We start from the raw sequence: 17826 nt of genomic DNA on the forward strand, positions 1-17826 counted from the left end.
GCATATTTTTAATTGGGCTTTGGATACACATTTACAAATTAATAGTTGGGTTTGGTCTTTTAATAAAAATATAAAAGTCTTGGTGGTGGTTCCTATTGTTACCTGCCACTATGAACAAATCACATGACAATCCTGGAGGTTTGGTCAGCCTCCCCACACACACATCCCGGAGTGATCCATTTTCTCAATACACGATCTTTGTGATTTCACTTATCAGCGAGGAAACTTCAAAATCTATTCGTCCACCAACTGTAAGCTGACGGTCCACCCCCTCCCCTCCTCTGATGCTGCGGAGCGAAACTCTTGGCTCTCGTATCGATCACTGCACATGTCATAAAACAGAAGGAAGTGAACTGGTGCTCTGAGACAGATCTTGAAATACACAGTCGACTCTGTTAAAACCAACATTAACGTTATGCCTATCCGGGTAGTAGTACAAGGTCCTGGACCCTGGGGATTCAGGTTGGTTGGGGGAAAGGACTTCGACCAGCCACTAACTATTTCCCGGGTAAGTGTTAGCTTCTACATTGTAACTCGGTGTATAACACACCTGGGCTTGTCACGACGAAACTTTTACCTCTCGTTGTTTCCTCTCTTCTTGACTGAGAACAGACTGTTAGCCATGTTAACAAAAGGCTAACGTTACTTCACAGAGGCTAAACTGATAGCAATGTCATTTAGCTAACGTAAACTATTGTTACAGTGTCGGAATGTTGTGAACTATTTGCTATTTACTAACTGTTGGTATTTTGGGCTATACTTTCAGCTAGCGTTACTGACAATAATTACTTGTCCAGTGTAAAACTACATTTCCCTGTTTCATTTCATGTTATTTAAGATGCCCTTTTTCCTTCGATTAATATGCAACTGTAAGTCACGTTAACGTTAACTGTATTTGTTGAACAAAAAAGTAGTCGAAATATCATGTCTGCAGAATTTCTTATGTACTTGGGCTGTCGTCATATTTAACTTCAAGTTAAAAGCATAATGTGGAGGGGACAATTGGATTTTATTACTTTATAACAGCATGGTGTACATAAATGCAAAGCGCTCCTGTGACAGTAATGGATCAGAATATGACCCTCCACTGTGTACTTTGCCTGAGTGGCGGCTGCTGTTCCTGTTGTTCCAGTGGTCGCTCCACTCCACCCATGGAAAAGTGATTAGGAATTCCTGTTTTTTTCTGCTTCAAGCCTTTATCTGCCATAGAGTGTCTGCCCTCAAGGCTCTAGCTTGAGTCGCAGACTGAAAACACCTCTCTGCAAGTGGCTTTGCCCGTCTTTACTGAACAATGAAATGTGTGTTAAGGTCCTTGAAGATCAGAGTGTAACAATATAGCAGTAGGTTTAAGCTCTGGTTAGAAAATAAGCTGTCGGAATAATATCTGACTGTAAATCAAAGGTGTGTTTCCCACATATTCGTGATTCAAGTTAGTTTGTGTGTAAGTGGTGTTTACTTTTTAAAGAATCTTTTCAGAAATAGATTTTTTTTAAGACTGTAAAGGTACAAATACCTTAAAACCTTATAATCCAAGCTCACACATATGCCAAAAAAAGTGTCTTATCAGTTATGTCTCCTGTGTTGTAGGTCACCCCTGGGAGTAAAGCTGCCCAGGCCAACCTGTCCATAGGAGACATGATCTTGGCTATCGACGGGGAACCGACAGAGCACATGACTCACTTGGAAGCGCAGAACAAGATCAAGGGATGCATAGAGGAAATGGTGCTCTCCGTAGACAGGTAGGTTGTAGCAACATGTGCCAGTCTGATCTGCATAGCCGCGGGCCTGAAAAACACTGAGTAATATGAGACAGCTCAGCTGCAGTCCAGGTGTTGGCAGCGACGTGGTGTTGATTCATGGTTTTCAAAAGTCTCTCGTTTTAACGAAATCTTTTAGTTTGAGAAGTGCGTATGCAAAGCTACGTTATAATTCTGTGTTGTGTCAGTGCATTACATCATAACTTTCTGGTAGCTGATGATTTCAAGCAGCAGGGATGTTGAAATGGACTCAACAGGCAAGTTGAAGCAAATATCTTTGTTCAAATTAAGAGGGAGGTAGGCCTGCACGATTCGGGGAAAAATATGAATCACGATTTTTTTAGCTTAGAATTGATATCACGATTCTCTGCCACGATTTTTTTTCTCACGAAGTGTAATATTTATTGCACACATGAACCATGACAAAACAAAATAAATTGGCAGTACTAAACACAGATTTTTTTTGGCACCTATAGCACATTGCGCATCACCACAAGCCTGTAAACATAGAGGCTTCAATGAATAAAGTAAATAAAGTACATACTGGCCATTTAAGTACAGTAGGCTACCAAAAATAGTGACATATACCACATTGAAATAAATATGGCCCTGATACAGGCTCTATCTGAACTCATTGAACATGTCTTTACATAATTAAAACATGTCAATGTCAAATGCTTTCAATAAATTCATTGAAGAGAAAAAAAAAATCAAAGTCATTTAAGAATTAAATCGCGAACAGGGGTGAATCGAGATCGCGATTTTATAACGAATTATCATGCAGGCATAGAGGGAGGCATGCAGGGTTAGGTAAAATATGGAGGAAACCGGAGCAGAAGAACATACCTGCAAGGGGTCTGTTGCATTCAAAGACACAGGCATAATATCATGTTCACGTGCAGCTACACAGGTCAAAAGCAAAACAGGCATGTTATATTTAAAGCAAATGTGTGAAGGATTATTTTTTTTTGATGAAGGCTTCTTGTCCGTCCTCTGGTCTGCAGGTCCGAAACTAAACTGTGGTCGCCACTTTCATCTGAGGAAGGGAGGACACATCCGTACAAGATGAATCTTGCATCAGAGCCAAAGGTGTGTGTGTGTGTGTGTGTGTGTGTGTGCTGTCTCAATATCAAAGCAAGATGAGCTTTTAAAAATGACTCTCTCATTTAGCTTGAAATCTGGAATCTTTACAGGTAGCCACACAGTTTCTGGAAGCCTGCATGCTCCTTTCCCACCGCTCCCACAAAGCCTTGTGGGTTTGGTTTTTTTTCTTTATACTGCCAACGATGAAGTCATTGTTTACTTCCCAACAGGAGGTTTCCTAGGAGACGGTAGTTTATCAGCCAAGATCTGACGCAAGCCTCAGTTCCTGTCCCCGATGAGTGAAAAGTTGCGGCCAAAGTTTGAATCCATGTAGGAAACGTTGTGATGTGTGTTAGGCTCACAGATGTTGTGCATTTTTCTCACACACACAATTCAAACGCTTCTCTGGAGTCTGTCACTTTGATGTCTCCTCACCGTTTTATTACTTTAAACCATTGTACTTTTTAGGCTTTTGGTCAATGCTAGTGTTGTCAGGTTCTTTGCTCGCAGAGACTCTGGGGTATTCTGCAATGTAATTGTCAGATGCTTGAAGCATGAGCTATATCTGGAGGCATTTCCGTGTTCCCACTGTGCTGCATGAGCTAGATTTGGCGGTATTTATGTGCCCACTCTCATGGCATGCCAGTGTCATGACGTGTTGGTCTTTAAAAACAGTTAGCTATAATTAAGGCAGGATCCATAGTCATATATTATCCTGCTAAATGATGTGCGACATTGAGTCAAACTAGAAGCAGCAGTTGAAGACACATACGTTTTTGACATTTTCAGTTGAACAGTACAGTATTTTCAAGTCTCTGTTTTTCAAAGTGTGCAGTTGCAACATTATTGCATTCTTTTTTTTAAAACACTAGAGTTTGGGTGTTTTCAAATATTGAGTAATCTTCCAAACTGTCATGATATCAGTTGTGTGTTTGTACATGTGCAAACACATAAAAAAAATTCAAAGTTCCAGTTCATCTGAAGGTGTCAAACGTTGTGACCACCATTGCATCAAGTTTGCGCTTGTGTTGCATGACAGTGTGCGAGTTATTTCATAAATCTCTGCACTCACCTTACCCTTTTTGCTTGGTTACTCACACAAAGCTGTTGACAGTATACTTTTGCATTAATTTACAGGAGGTTAAACACATAGGCTCGTCCCACAACAGAAGTGCTCTGCCGTTCTCTGGTTTTGGCTCCAAAGTTGTGACCAACCAGTACAACAGCCCATCGGGTCTCTACTCTTCAGAGAACATCAAGGACTTCAACTCGGCTGTGGACGAAGTTAAAACCATAGCTACAGCTAATGAGTCCAACAACAAGTAAGATGCCCCTTAGAGATGACCCCACTTTAGACCAAGTGGTCCAAGTCGAGACTTTTAAGAAGATTGAGTCTAGACGGGCCCCAAAGCAAATGAAGACCTTAAAGTGCTCATATTATGCTTTTTGGCCTTTTCCCTTTCCTTTTATTGTGTTATACACTACTCACAAAAAGTCAGGGATATTCAGCCTTTGGGAGAAATTTCAGGATGAACCTAAAATCCACTATAACCTTTACAGGTGAACTTAATGTGACCTTCTCTAAACTTTTGAATGCGCATGTCCAACAGTTCAGTGTTTCAGTACTTTCTGCACAACTTGCTGTTCTCTAACAAGGAGCTTAACGGCAAAATTCACAACAGGTGTTTGAGAATTGGTATTTAAACAGTCCTCATCATGCTGTTCACATTTTGACATCATGAGACCAAGACGACACCTAACAATTGATCAATAGTACCTCGTCATTGCGAGGCTTCAAACAGGATGTTCTCAGACGGAAGTGGCCACTGAGCTTAGTGTCACAGTGTCATCAGCAGGTTGCAACAGAGATACAGAGAGCCCGGAAGAGTCACAGAAAGGCATAGAAGTTGACGCCCATTGGCCACATCTCACGCTGATGACCACTTCATTGTGAACAGTGCCCTGCGGAACCAGATGATGAATGCCACTCAACTCCAGGCACATTTAAAGCGTAACTCTCGCCAAAATGCAGCCTAGGGTCTTTTTGTGAATGTACCCGAGTCAAACTTTCATTTAAAAGCATATTTAGGACGGAATCGCCACTTTTAAGATTTACCGAATTTTCGTTTTTCGGTCAAATGGCCTTTTGAATGGGAGTGCTAGGGGCACTTTTATGCTAGCCTCAAAATAGCTATTTTTAAAACACTAAGAAGGCTCGACACAACATGAAACTTTGCTCCAAGTATCACCAGAGGCTCTACACCAGGGGTGGCCAACCAGTTCATCATAAAGAGCCACAAAAAAACCTGTACCATAGCAAAAAGCCACACAACACATGCACGTCCACACTACAACAGCAACAGTGCCTTCCAGATCTGATGACAGTCATAATACATAGCAGTTTTCATAGTTTTTTTTTCTTACTTAGATTGACTCAGTGGGAAATCTGACGGTCTTTGTTATCCACAATCCTTTTCAGGTCTTGCTAGAACTCGGTTGTGCCACTCGAAGCGACTCTTTCACTCGTTTGTCACTAGAGGGGCTTTCAAACAATCTGATTCAGCAGTGAAAGGGTTAATGAGGAAGGTGATCTGTGGCAGCTTTTTTTTCCTCGGGTTGCAGAATTTGTCCTCAAAACTCTGCTGCATTATTTTTTATTTTAAAATAATTGGCAAATGTATTGGCAAGTGCATTCCATTTTTTTTGTACTTATCTGAAATGTTTCAAAAAGTTAAAAAAAGAATAAAAATAAATCCACCAATAACACAGCCCCCAGCCACACAGTAAGAGCCTCAAAGGAGCAGGCAAAGAGCCGCATACGGCTCAAGAGCCACAGGTTCGCCACCCCTGCTCTACACCTTAACGAAAGCATTGACAACATTGTTTGTGTACCCAGAGTTTACTAAAAAGGGTTTTGAACAACTCACCGTAGGTCTTGTTTCCGGCCGCAGCCATTTTATCAGTCAAAAACAATCAATTTCCGAATGCAACATAACAGGGAGGAGAGTAAAGATGAAAGCTCCTAAAGCTTAGTTCCATATAAATGCACGGATTATTTCTTTTTTTGTCGTTATTGAAAAACAATATTGACCTCCGTAGTTGAAAAAGGAGGCTCATATGGAGTCCGTTCATTCGCATTCGGACATCGACTCGTTTTGACTGCCGAGGCGGTAGCGGCCGGAAACAACAAGAAGTTAGATTGAATAACAAAAAAAAAACATAACAGAAATCACACCCTTCAAATATGCTAACTGCAATATTTCTTCAAATGATATTACACACAACTACCCCTTTACCAGTTTCTCTATCAGTTTCCACTTAAAACACTCCAGCTACACAAAATTCCTCCTTACAGCAGTTTCAATGTAAAACTTACTCAAACCCTATTAAACCACTGTTACCACACCCACATACACCCACACACACACACACACGCCGAGAGGAAAGTAGTAGGAAGTTGCGGGCCTGATGTTTAGCTTGTGTGGAAGTGCAGGACATTATCTTCAGTGAAGCAAACGCACAGAAATCCAACTTCCAGTTAGCTGTCAGTCCAGGAAACACAGCTCAAACACGAAAACCAGCCACCAGCTACGGCAAAGTCCTCTTCAGCAGGGAAACACGCTGTCGTCCTCTCCAACTTTAGCTAGTCCATTAGCTCCAACTTTAGCTAGTCCGTTAGCTCCAACTTTAGCCAGGCACACTAGCACAACGTTTGTTCTAAACCACTGTTGTTGGACAGGGAAAGTTCCGTAGTGTAGCTACACCTCTTCAGCTTCGTTATTCCACTTAGACTTTCTCCAAGCTAACTATTCTAGTGTCTCTCGATGTTTCTCAGTGTTTTCTTTCCGATTTCGATCGATTTGTGATTCTCTCCACTCTCCCGTGTCTCCGCTCAGCCGTTTTGCGTGTGTCTGTGTTTGTTTGTTTGTGTGTCTGTCTGTGTGCATGTCTGCCTGTCTCCGTCTGTCTGTGTGTGAAACAGGTTAGGCTACTGAGCATTATTATTTTTCATTTGAGTGTTTATGCCGCGGCCGGGAAAATTAACGAGCAACGTCATTGCGTTATAATCGATTATGGTGGGCCACTGCATCGATGCAGCATCGCCCATGTCCGCATCCCGATGCATCGATTATCTGATTCATTTCAACACCTCTACTTTAAATCAGATCGAGCAGGCCAAAGTCTAACAACATGCTCTACTCCCCTCGAGGTTGCTTAATGTTCCATGTCACACGCTTCCTATTGATGTGTTTTACTTATGTTTCACAGTCCGTTTGGTTGAACATTTATAAGGCTACTACTTTTTCTTTTAACAATGAAGCTACTTTTTACTGTACATACTTTTAAAGACACACGTTTATTCAAAAGCCCTATTTTAAAACATTGATTAAAGAGAACCAATGTTTAATCTTAAAAGAAAGAATCACAATGCATCTAAGAATCAATTCTTGTATTGATTGAAACCCCATAGGTCGCTGGTTGCTCTGCTTCTAATTGCTGAAATAAGTGAATTCTTAGTGTCTGATTAGTTTGCTCAGCACATACTGAGCTTGCAAGAATTAGGCCGACTCCCAAAGGCTGGGGGATACGTGTCTCTACAAGTCATAGTAATGTGGATATGAGGAGGTGTTCACTCGGCTTTAGTCGGATCACTTTAGAAAATTGTGCCGCCTTTTAAGACCAGGAAAAAATGACGATTTAGCGCAATATTAAACTATATCACAATATTAAGAAACAACTCTGACAGTGAGGAACGTGACCCAAATCTCTTACAGTATTGTCACACTGTTAAAGGACAATTCCGGCCCAAAACGAACCTAGGGGTTAATAACAGATGTGTACCCACTCGATCAGAAAGACAGTCGCGTTCTCGTATAAAGGTGGCCGCCATCTTGGGAGCTACTGTCTTTCTAAACTATCTTTTTAATAAACTGTCTGTACACTTACAATGTTCTCAATGCTTCTATTAATATTTAGGTACCATCATTATGCTACCGTTGAAATGTGGTGATATTTTGAGCCTTTTTAGTGGTATAAATAGCGATTTGTTTTTACTTTCCCTGTGCCCCGAATACTAGCGTTGTAAGCTAATCAGCGGTCAGCGCTAGCTTGTTTCAAGCTACGAACACATTCGATTAGCATGAAAACATGTCCCAGAGAGCGACCGAGTGGCTACACATCTGTTATTAACCCCTAGGTTCATTTTGCGCCGGAATTGTCCTTTTAATGCTCAGAGCATGGCACACGAGAGAGAGGTTGGTTAGTAATATGCACGCTGATGGGATGGAAGCTTACCCTGGAAATCCAGAGTTCTTGCGAGAGCACAATTTGAATTTGCTCAGCGAGTCACTCTGGCATTCAGTAATGATGCTCATTAACTATGCCCTTGTAGCCGAGCTGCACCAATCGCATCGGTGTATCTGATATAGGCGGGCCAGATACGAGCTAAACAGATGGCGACTTTTTAATCTACCAGTTAGCTCCTATGGTAGCTAAGCATATGGGTACGCTCTGGATACGTCACCCCGTGTATTGTTGTGATTGGTCGTAGTGTTATCCAATTGCGTGCAGTAAGATTTTCAAGTGCATGCTTGGTGCCGCCCCTCGAGTTGGGCCATTTTCATTACTCAGTGCCAGACCCTTACTCTTTCGGATTTGGGTCTGGATTTCCAGGCTAATGGAAGCTGCTCTCTCTTTTTATACCATGGCTTGGTCCTCCCCCTCTGGACTCTTTCAGTTAGTAGCTTGCATGCCTTTGTTTTCAAGACAAAGGGCTCAAAAGCTAAAGGTCAGGATCTTCCGATGACATCCATGTGGGCCACGGTGCCTTAGTTTATGCAATCAGGCCAAGATTCATTCAGTTAAAGGTCACATTCAGCATGATCAAACACAAGAGAAGTTAACATGATGTATGATCAAATTCCTTCCAGTAGACTTCCAATTTCCCTTACAGTCTCCTAAGAATGGTTTGACGTGTCTGCACCCTGTGCCTCCTGCAGACATATTGAAATGTACACACTTGCTTTTGTAGAGCTCCGTCAGATCCATCGCAGACGGGCAAGCGGCCGCCTGTCGCAGCAGATTCAGAGGTTTACAAGATGCTGCAGGAGAACCAAGTGTCTGATGAGCCTCCGCGACAGTCGGCTTCATTCAAAGTGCTTCAGGAGATCCTTGAGACAGGTACGGATTCTGCGTATTACCCACAGCTTCTCCTCAAGGAGTAATCACGCTGTACTCGTTTACAATGTATAGCTTTAGGGCACACACTTACTGTATCTGTCGCTTTTAATTGGACAAACATTTCTTGGGGTTGTTTTTTGTTTTTCGTTCCTGATGACCCATTGCTTAAAATTACAAATCCCTAATATATGTGTCGACTTAGTGAAAGCTCAAAGTGTGTGTGTGTGTGTGTGTGTGATTTCTGTAGGTGACCCTGATAAACCATCAGGGTTCAGGAGTGTGAGAGCACCCGCGACAAAGATTGGATCATCAGTGGGAAACACAGAGAAGTTACCTTCCTGTGACAAATGCGGATCCGGGATTGTGTAAGCATTTTATGATTCCTCAGTACTGTTTAACAGATGACGTGTTTATCTTGCAGCACTGAGGACGTGTACCAGAGCCATTAATGGCTTCATGTGACTCCAAACCTCGAGTATCAGCCCAGATCCAGTGATACCTGCTGCTGCTTACCACTGCTGCCTATCCCGCTCAGTGTTTTAACACTGAAAACGTCCACATTGTGTCTAAACGTTGTGATTGAACACAAAGGGCCCCAGAGTGTCGTCGTCTCTGTTTTGGAGTTTGTCTCCATCTTGTGGCTGAATTTGGTTAAGACAAAGGCAGCAAGTCCTGTTTCTGCTGTTGCTACATTAGGGGATTTACCCCCAAAACATATTTAATACAATTTTCGGCTTTACTGTTTTGGATTCAATATCCCTTAGAATATGTGTAGTTACTTGTGACAGATGTTTTTTCAGCAGAATAATAATAATAATAATTAGGGAATTTTGCTCACAAACATCTAGTTAAGATCCACTGACTTCGGGTCCAATTATAGGTCCAGATGCTGTCAATACCCTTTTTTGATTATAGAAGGGTTTCAAAGTGTGTGTGTTTTAAAAAAGAAATATAACATAATGTGTTACAAAATACTAACTATTTTGTCTATTTCTCTCTACTGTCTGTAATATAGGCATAAAAATGCCAAAACATTTAAGATATAAGGGCTAATGTATGTGGACGCCCTGTTCACAGTTTACTCTGTTGCATTTTTTTCATGGTTTGGGCCCCTTCGTTCCAATTAAGAGATATCTCAACACTACAGCATACAGTGGTGTTTTAGACAATAGTGTGCAACTTTGTGAGTTTGGGGAAGGCCCTTCTCCTGTTTCAACATGACAACATGACAATGCTCCCGTGCACAAAGCCAGGTCCATGCAGGAATCAACCCTATCTAACACCTTTAGGATAAACTGGAACACCAGCTGCGAGCTAGGCCTCGTCACCCAACATCAGCGGGCGACCTCATTAATGCTTTGGTGTCTGAATGGGAGTAAAATCCCTGCAGCCAGGTGCAGACCTGTTGTGGGAAACCTGCCTAGAAGAGTGGAGGCTGTTGATAGCAGCAGATTGATGATTGATGTTCAGCAATCCACATATGGGTGTAATGTTCTGGCATCCAAATACATTTGGCCATGTAGTGTAGCTCCTAACCTTTTGCAGTGCACATACCATAGAAAACTGACCCAAATCATTTAAATCCAGTTTGCGAATTAGTGTCTGGATAACTAGATAATTTTGTGTTAATCAATGAATGTGATCTCTCTTCTTCAGGGGGATGGTGGTAAAGCTGAGGGACAAGTTCCGTCACCCCGAGTGCTACACCTGTACAGACTGCGACATCAACCTAAAACAGAAGGGACATTTCTTTGTGGAGGACCAGATTTATTGTGAGAAGCACGCACGCGAGCGAATGACCCCGCCTGAGGGCTACGACGTTGTCACCGTCTTCCCCAAGTAGAGCGCTCACTAAACTCCGCCTCGGACTGCACGCCATTTAAATAATCCAAGACGTTACAACACTTAGCTCATGCTACTCCTAATACTATAAAATGGTCTTCTCTCACATTATGCTTCAGGGCAGTCACTGGTAGGCAGGACAGTAAAGAATTACATCTTTGAAAATGTTGATTTGCACATTGACTTTGGCATCTACGAAAGGAAAATCTATGAATACAATGAGATGATGGCATTCATTTTTTTCTCTCCCTTTAAAAAATGTTCATTTGAAAGACAGCCACTGTGTTTAAGTAATATTTGTCTTCCTACATGTTCAGTATGTTCTTTTGAATCATGGAAACAATGTTTTCTACAGTTTTATTAAATAAATAGACTTTTATGCAGCAAAAACACATTTGAATACCATTACCAAATAAATATGTTTAGCTTAATCCAATTCTATTGTCTTCTTAAATCATTGATTGTGCTTCATGGTATTTTAGTGAAACTGTGATTATAAGATTGCTCTGCAAAAACTGTGTGCTACATGGTCATGAAATCACATTCTAAAACAAAGAAACAGCCTCAAATGACAGTTAAGGCTTACTTTGTAAAGTACAGATTTTGTTTTGTGAACTCAGTTTAAGTGCTTTTTAAAGAATACATTTACAGTGAAGGTAGAACATGCTGCACTGAGCTGTATGGGCAGAAGCATGTTAAGTTTCTGGCCAATTAGGATCTCAATCAGTGATGTCACTGCAAGGGTTTTGCCCCTGATTGCAGGTGGAAAACTCCTGCTCTGACACCACTGATCAGTATGTGTCTGGAAGTGTACCACCACCATACTGCCCTACAAAGCAAAAAGGCAGTAACTACGCAGAGTGCAGAACTGAGAAAAATGACTTTAAAGTTATCCTGTCATCCAGCTAAGTAGTTGTAGGTAGATTATTGGACATGTGGCTGTTTTTGTTACTTTATATTAGCTTATTCTTTGTACATATCAATCCTCATATTTAATTTGATATTTTACCCCTATTTTGCAGTTACTGTATTCTTGCTTTGTATTACTTACCAAAAACGTGGCACCATACCAAGGAAAAAGGCAGTAACTACAGATTCTTCAAAAACTATTTTGCCACAACTTGGGCTCTGGGTGTGTTAGATACACTGTATTTGAAATAATTGGAACCATTTGTTTTCCTGAACATGGATATACCAAAACCAACACTAATTTGACCATTTTAGGTCAATATTTTCCACCCGGAAGCTGTTCTGGTGCTGAAACGGCTGCTTAAAGTCTCACATTGCTAAGCTAGTTATCAAGTTATCCTGTCATCCAGCTATGTAGTTGTAGGTAGATTATTGGACATGTGGCTGTTTTTGTTACTTTATATTAGCTTATTCTTTGTACATATCAATCCTCATATTTAATTTGATATTTTACCCCTATTTTGCAGTTACTGTATTCTTGCTTTGTTTCACTAGGGCTTTTTGCAGTTACTGTACAAACGACTACCATTTTTCTCCAAAACGACACACATTTGAGATAAGATGTTTTGTCACATAACAAAGGATGCCTTGAATGTCATGAAAATGATAATAACTCATTTTTGACCAAAAATGCAGTTACTGCCTTTTTGTTTTGTAGGGCAGCATAGAGAGCAGTGCAGCAGCACTGTTCTGTTTCATGTGGTCAGCCATTCAGAGTTCCTCATGAAAACATGGTCGTGATTATGACAAGTCAACAGTGCCAACTGTTTTTGACATACGTTTCACCACAGAATGACTTCAAATAAAAGGTAACAGGGATAACACTGGATTGATCTCTTGATGAAATCGTATACTTGGTTTGATGAGTGGAAGTGTAACAGTCTCTTGGGTCAAAGTCAGCTGAAGTCACATAACCGGACTCTGCAGATGAAACACTGGTCGGGCTGCTCGGATCAGGTGCCACCGGCAGGTATTGCGGCGTGTGTCCGTGTTGGTCGGCCATGCGCAGTGTCTCGGTCAGAGCCCAGATGTAGTTGTGGGCGAAGCGCAGAGTTTCGATCTTGGTCAGCTTGGCGTCCTCGGGCAGTGCCGGCAGGATGCTTCTCAGCGCGTCCAGAGCCGAGTTGAGGTTGTGCATCCGGGAGCGCTCTCTGTCGTTGGCCTTCATTCTGCGCCTGCCCCGCTGTCCAGACTGCTCACATCTGCTTTTGTGTTTTAGATTTGTCATTGAGGAAGCTTCATCTCCGGTAACAGTCAGTGGTTTTCGCGTCAGGCTTTCACTGGAGTCTTCTGAGGTGTCACCAGCTTCTTTAACGGGGCTGCGAACAGTCTGAAGACACCTGTTGAGCGTCACTGCGTCTCTGGATGTGCGCAGGTGATTGGGGGCGCACGGCACTTTAGGAGACATCCTGTGAAATTGATATAGAATTGAAATAGAATAAAAACTCTGATGCATAACACAAATTTTACAAGATTTTGCAATCATGAATAATGTCTTAAATAGTAATTCAATCATGTTGTGTTTCTAAAGATTGTTCTGAACTCTCTCAACTCTTTTCAATACGCCTCCAACATATGTGTAAGTCTTCCGCTGAGCTGAAATGATTTCACTTATTTCCAGTGCAGGTTTTCACCTCTAAATTATTAAAGTGATTAAATAGAGACATGTAACTGCACTACAATCTAGAAAATCAAAACGGAAAAGATCAAATACCAGATTTTGAAAAGCTTCAGATGGATGGCTATATTTGCACTTACTTTGACAGGTGATGTTTGTATAAAGAGACAGCCAGTTGTCCTTGTGAATCCTCTTGTAGTTGGAGGCAGCAGACACTGTATATGTGCAGCTGACAGTGAGGGATGGATGCGCATCTCTGCTACTTTATATGGCCTTTATCTTATCTTTTTGAACGGTGGACGCCTGAATCAACAGCGCCTGTCAAGGGGGCCAATCAGCTTCCAGGCAGCGCGTCCTCAACCCTCTCCCCCCTTTCTCTCTCATTCTTCGAACTGCTGTATTTCTTTGTGTATTCTTTGTAATTTTCAATGAAATACATGTTCGTGGTAGAGTGCCATATATGTATGCCAGGTTAACAAGCACATTTTAATTGACCTAAACTGTTAATTATAAAGTAATGACATCCTGTCTGTCACGCAGTCGTTACTTCATCTCACAGAGCCAATGCTGGATGTCTAGGTAGAAAACACAATTGGGAGATTTATTATGGGGTGGTAGTGAGATAGTGAGGACACGCTTGTTTCTAAAAAAAAAAAAAAACAACGGAGAGATTATCATTCAGACCCCAAACTGGACTGCATTTTGCCATTTAGATTTCAGCCAGAGTGCAGGAGCTGGAGAGTTCCAAGCATACAAAGAAATAAACTAAAGATATATTAAAAAATATAAATATATATGTCTTCTTTTTAAACATAGAAATGATTCATCCACAACCAAGCTCTATAAGAATGACCTGGTACAGTGTTCAGCTTTATTGGAAGCTCTTAATGCCAATGTCAGTACTTTTTTGGCATCAACAATGTCTCTATGTTGATAAAGAGACTCTGGGAAGTTTTCGTATCTGTAATGCTCAAATGTTGTGGAATAACATTAAAGACATTACTATATTTCTCTCTAGATTTCTTTTTTTTTAATCACGAGCTGTGAGTTTGCTTTTGCAAATGTTATCAGATCTCTATCTTTAAGGACACTTGTAATGCCACATTTTACGCACTCAAAATATTGGCACATTCCGTGCAGGGTACATAGTAGTCATGGTAACATGGCAAACTGGCTTCTAAAATCAACTTCAAATGCACCACAGTAGTAAAAATTCATGAACAAACAACAGCAGCTCTGCGATTATTTTCAAATAAATTGTTTATTATGAAGTCAGCTGTTGCGTATTTTTGATTGTGCGCATATTACATGAGCTGGTGAGGTTGGCATATAAGAACTTTAAGCTGCTGCATGTTGGTCCTTACTGTCTTTGTCAAATTATTTTCATTATCTCTTTGTTAAGCTCCGAAAATTTGATCTATATCAACGAAAATGTTAGTTTTAATACCACATATATTCGGACAAATATTTGCTTAATGCGTTAGAGCGCAAAGCTCAGGTAGTTGGACAAAGACAATTACGCATGGGGCCACCTACCATAGAGTATTTGAGACGGTGAAACCCGTTGTGTGAACTGATAGTACAAAGGGTCTTGTTGTGTGCCACAACAATAAAAGCTCGATTTCTTCTGTAATGTGAGCCTAGATGTGCGCGCTATGACATCTCCAAAAACATGCCCACTATCGCCACAACTCGGGGGCGCATTAGATTTTATAATGTAACTCTACTTTTAGAAAGTTAAAGATTAGTAAAATGTGTCAACAACATGCAGACACGTTTCAGCTCTGGTGAGGGGGAGAGGGGGAGTGTGGCAGAGCTCAAACATGATTTACAATTGCCAACAAAGGATCACAAAAAGCTCTCCTTAACTTTCTGTCTAAATATGTGTTTTGGGAACAATCTGATAACCATATGCTTTCAATAAACTGGACAAATACACCAGTGAGATACGAGATGGTGCCTTGCTGTTATAAAAGGCAGGAAAAGTCTAAAGTAAACTAAATATTACCACTTTACAAATAGTCATTGATGCCAAATCCATATTCGGGTATCATGGACAGGTGTGGGTTTGAAGTTGTCAGTCTCTTTCCTTGATTTTTATCAGTTGTGCTGTAGCGTCCTGCTTGTTATGCAAAGTGTAGGCAAACATAAGCGCCCAGTTGCTGTGGAAATAGCAGATATCGGAGCAGACTTGGTACGAAAAGTGATTTAACAATATTTAACAATAAACTGAGCAAGCTCCAGAGCAGGTGATACCTGCCCGCTGCTGCTGATTAATACTTCCTCTACTACTTCACTTTACAGTCCCCTTTGCTTATTTATTAAACGAAATCTATTTATTATTATTTTAGCAAACAGAGGTACCAGGTGGGGCTTTATTTTCGTCTTCAGCTTTTTGTTTGAAGGACGTTTTGAGGGGGGCAATCAAAGTCCAACAACTCGCTGACCAGATTGTTGTCATCCCAAACTAGCAGCGAAGCCATTCAATGTGCCCCCCTCCTCTTCTTCTTTCTGGCAAAGAGCTGCCGGGAGAGAAAAAAAGAAAAAGGAAACTTCTTCAAGAAAGAAAAAACATCTTAAAAACATTTAATTGCAACCCGGATGCCATATGTACACCTCTTGTGGAACCCCTCAACAATGTGACTGCCTTTTAAAAAGTATGGAGTGCGCCTTTGGAGACTTGTGCGCTTTTGGGGAGGTGCGCGCGTCGTGACCAGAATGACCCCGAACACACTCTACACAAGAAGTAATTCACTTTTAATGTGCTTTGGAGTTCCCTTTCACAGGCAATGCATTGTACCTCTCACCTCAGCTTTAGAAGACAGTGTACACCAATTACAGTGGAATAGCTGTCCTATGGACACGGTTTGTCTTTTTGTAAAGACTTGAAGCACGAATAGAGCTGTGGCTGCAAGTCGCCCTCTTTCACTCCTAAACTAATGCAGCATGGTTTTTTTCTTTCTTCTGATAGCTTGTTTACGGCTAAACCTCGTGTTCATTAGTGGTTCTTTGTGGACAAAAATAATTTTCTACAAATGGATGAAATCCTCAGAAGACATGTAACCTTGAAGCTACGTTCATTTTTAAATGTATAATTTAGCCATTGAAGATTAAACTTTTCTACGCAAAGCTCATATTTCAGGAGTTCTTTCTCGCAGGGCTTTTGATTTAAAAGTCTCAAGTAAAATCCAATAGTTCTGCGATAAATGGTGTCTAATCTGCAGAAAATATTTGGTATACCGTATTTCATGTTTTAGTATTCTGGATTGCCAACAAGTAAATCTACTATAAACAAATGTTCTTTTAGCTGACTGGTAACTTAAGGGTACTTTGTTTGGTCCCTTTAACAGTAAATGTGGACCTGGTGGATCTATTGTCATTTTCTCACAACTCTGGTATTAAAATGACTCATGAAATTAACAGCATGATTAATTGTTCGGGGAACGCAGCTCACTCTTAAGTGTGATGATGGCAATTGCAATTGTATCCCAAGCATTTATAATTTACTTGGGATAGTTAGCCTACATATCTTTAGAGAAAATTAGAAAATATCTAACAAATACTTACAAATAATTTTGGTCATTTTCAAAATGTGCGTAAGGATCTCAGTGGTGCACAAACTATTCAGGGCCCCACTGTGGACCCTAACCAACACTACACACCTGCCCGTATAAAGGATAATAATCAACAGCCTGTCACATACAGTTACAGCCACCTTGTACACCACCTTATAATAAGCTCACTGACTGAGTTATTGTTTCAAAACTGTTGGTCCATCCATATTACCTCCGGTATGATTATTTGAGTAATACAATAATACCTTTGTTGTTCTATATGGCAAAATTTCTGTAGAATTAATATGAATGAATGAAGGGAAAAAACGTTCCCCTTTAAAAGAACAGAATTACCTCAACTAGAAAAGAAAAAAAAGGGTTTGTATCTGCAGCATATGGCCTCATCATGTTGTTGTTGTTGTTGAAGGTGTTGGTGTAGTACCAGGGCTCGGCTGCTGGGAGGCGCTGTTTTCACTCCTGAAAAGAAAAACCTTTCATGTCTTTACAAAAAACTGTTGGACTACGTGAAAAAAAAAAAAGCATAGTCACAGAGATGGAAATAACAGGTCTGATTTTGTTTAGCTCATGATAAGTTGATGTTTTCATGTAGAGAAACTAAATGTACAGACAACATAACGGAGCTGTTATAAATACATAAACTGAATGCATAACGTTTTTATTTTTTCATTATTTTTTTTGTGTCAGGTCAAAGTTTACTGGGTGGTGGTGGTGTCGTGGCTTCATGACCCTAAGCTTTTTTTTTTTTAAATCATGGCTATGACCCATATATTATTACTTATATTATTGCACTGACGTGCCTGGG

At 40.8% G+C, this 17826-nt stretch overlaps 2 protein-coding genes across 2 annotated transcripts; one reads left to right on the forward strand and one right to left on the reverse strand.

Annotated features, from left to right (window-relative positions):
- The first annotated feature begins 203 nt into the window (after positions 1-203).
- On the forward strand, positions 204-11298 carry pdlim1 (PDZ and LIM domain 1 (elfin)). Its single transcript, XM_031284241.2, has 7 exons — positions 204-508; positions 1588-1739; positions 2762-2846; positions 3978-4162; positions 8872-9020; positions 9268-9385; positions 10677-11298. The coding sequence occupies exons 1-7, from the start codon at positions 416-418 to the stop codon at positions 10861-10863; spliced, it is 969 nt and encodes a 322-aa protein (XP_031140101.1). The 5' UTR covers positions 204-415; the 3' UTR covers positions 10864-11298.
- A 1199-nt stretch (positions 11299-12497) lies between these two features.
- On the reverse strand, positions 12498-13246 carry neurog3 (neurogenin 3). The gene has a single exon (XM_031284256.1). It carries the CDS (start codon positions 13237-13239, stop codon positions 12583-12585), a length of 657 nt encoding a protein of 218 aa, XP_031140116.1. The 5' UTR covers positions 13240-13246; the 3' UTR covers positions 12498-12582.
- Between the last annotated feature and the right edge of the window lie 4580 nt (positions 13247-17826).

This window comes from Sander lucioperca, chromosome 15, assembly GCF_008315115.2.
Source record: "Sander lucioperca isolate FBNREF2018 chromosome 15, SLUC_FBN_1.2, whole genome shotgun sequence".
In the NCBI taxonomy this organism is placed as follows: domain Eukaryota; kingdom Metazoa; phylum Chordata; class Actinopteri; order Perciformes; family Percidae; genus Sander; species Sander lucioperca.

Bases quoted from the DNA above. Each gene is read 5' to 3' on its own strand.
- pdlim1 (XM_031284241.2), top strand. From the start codon at position 416: ATGCCTATCCGGGTAGTAGTACAAGGTCCTGGACCCTGGGGATTCAGG. The intron at 1,740-2,761 runs GTAGGTTGTAGC...TCTGGTCTGCAG, and splicing joins ATGGTGCTCTCCGTAGACAG to GTCCGAAACTAAACTGTGGT. The intron at 9,386-10,676 runs GTAAGCATTTTA...TCTCTTCTTCAG, and splicing joins AAATGCGGATCCGGGATTGT to GGGGATGGTGGTAAAGCTGA.
- neurog3 (XM_031284256.1), bottom strand. From the start codon at position 13,239: ATGTCTCCTAAAGTGCCGTGCGCCCCCAATCACCTGCGCACATCCAGA.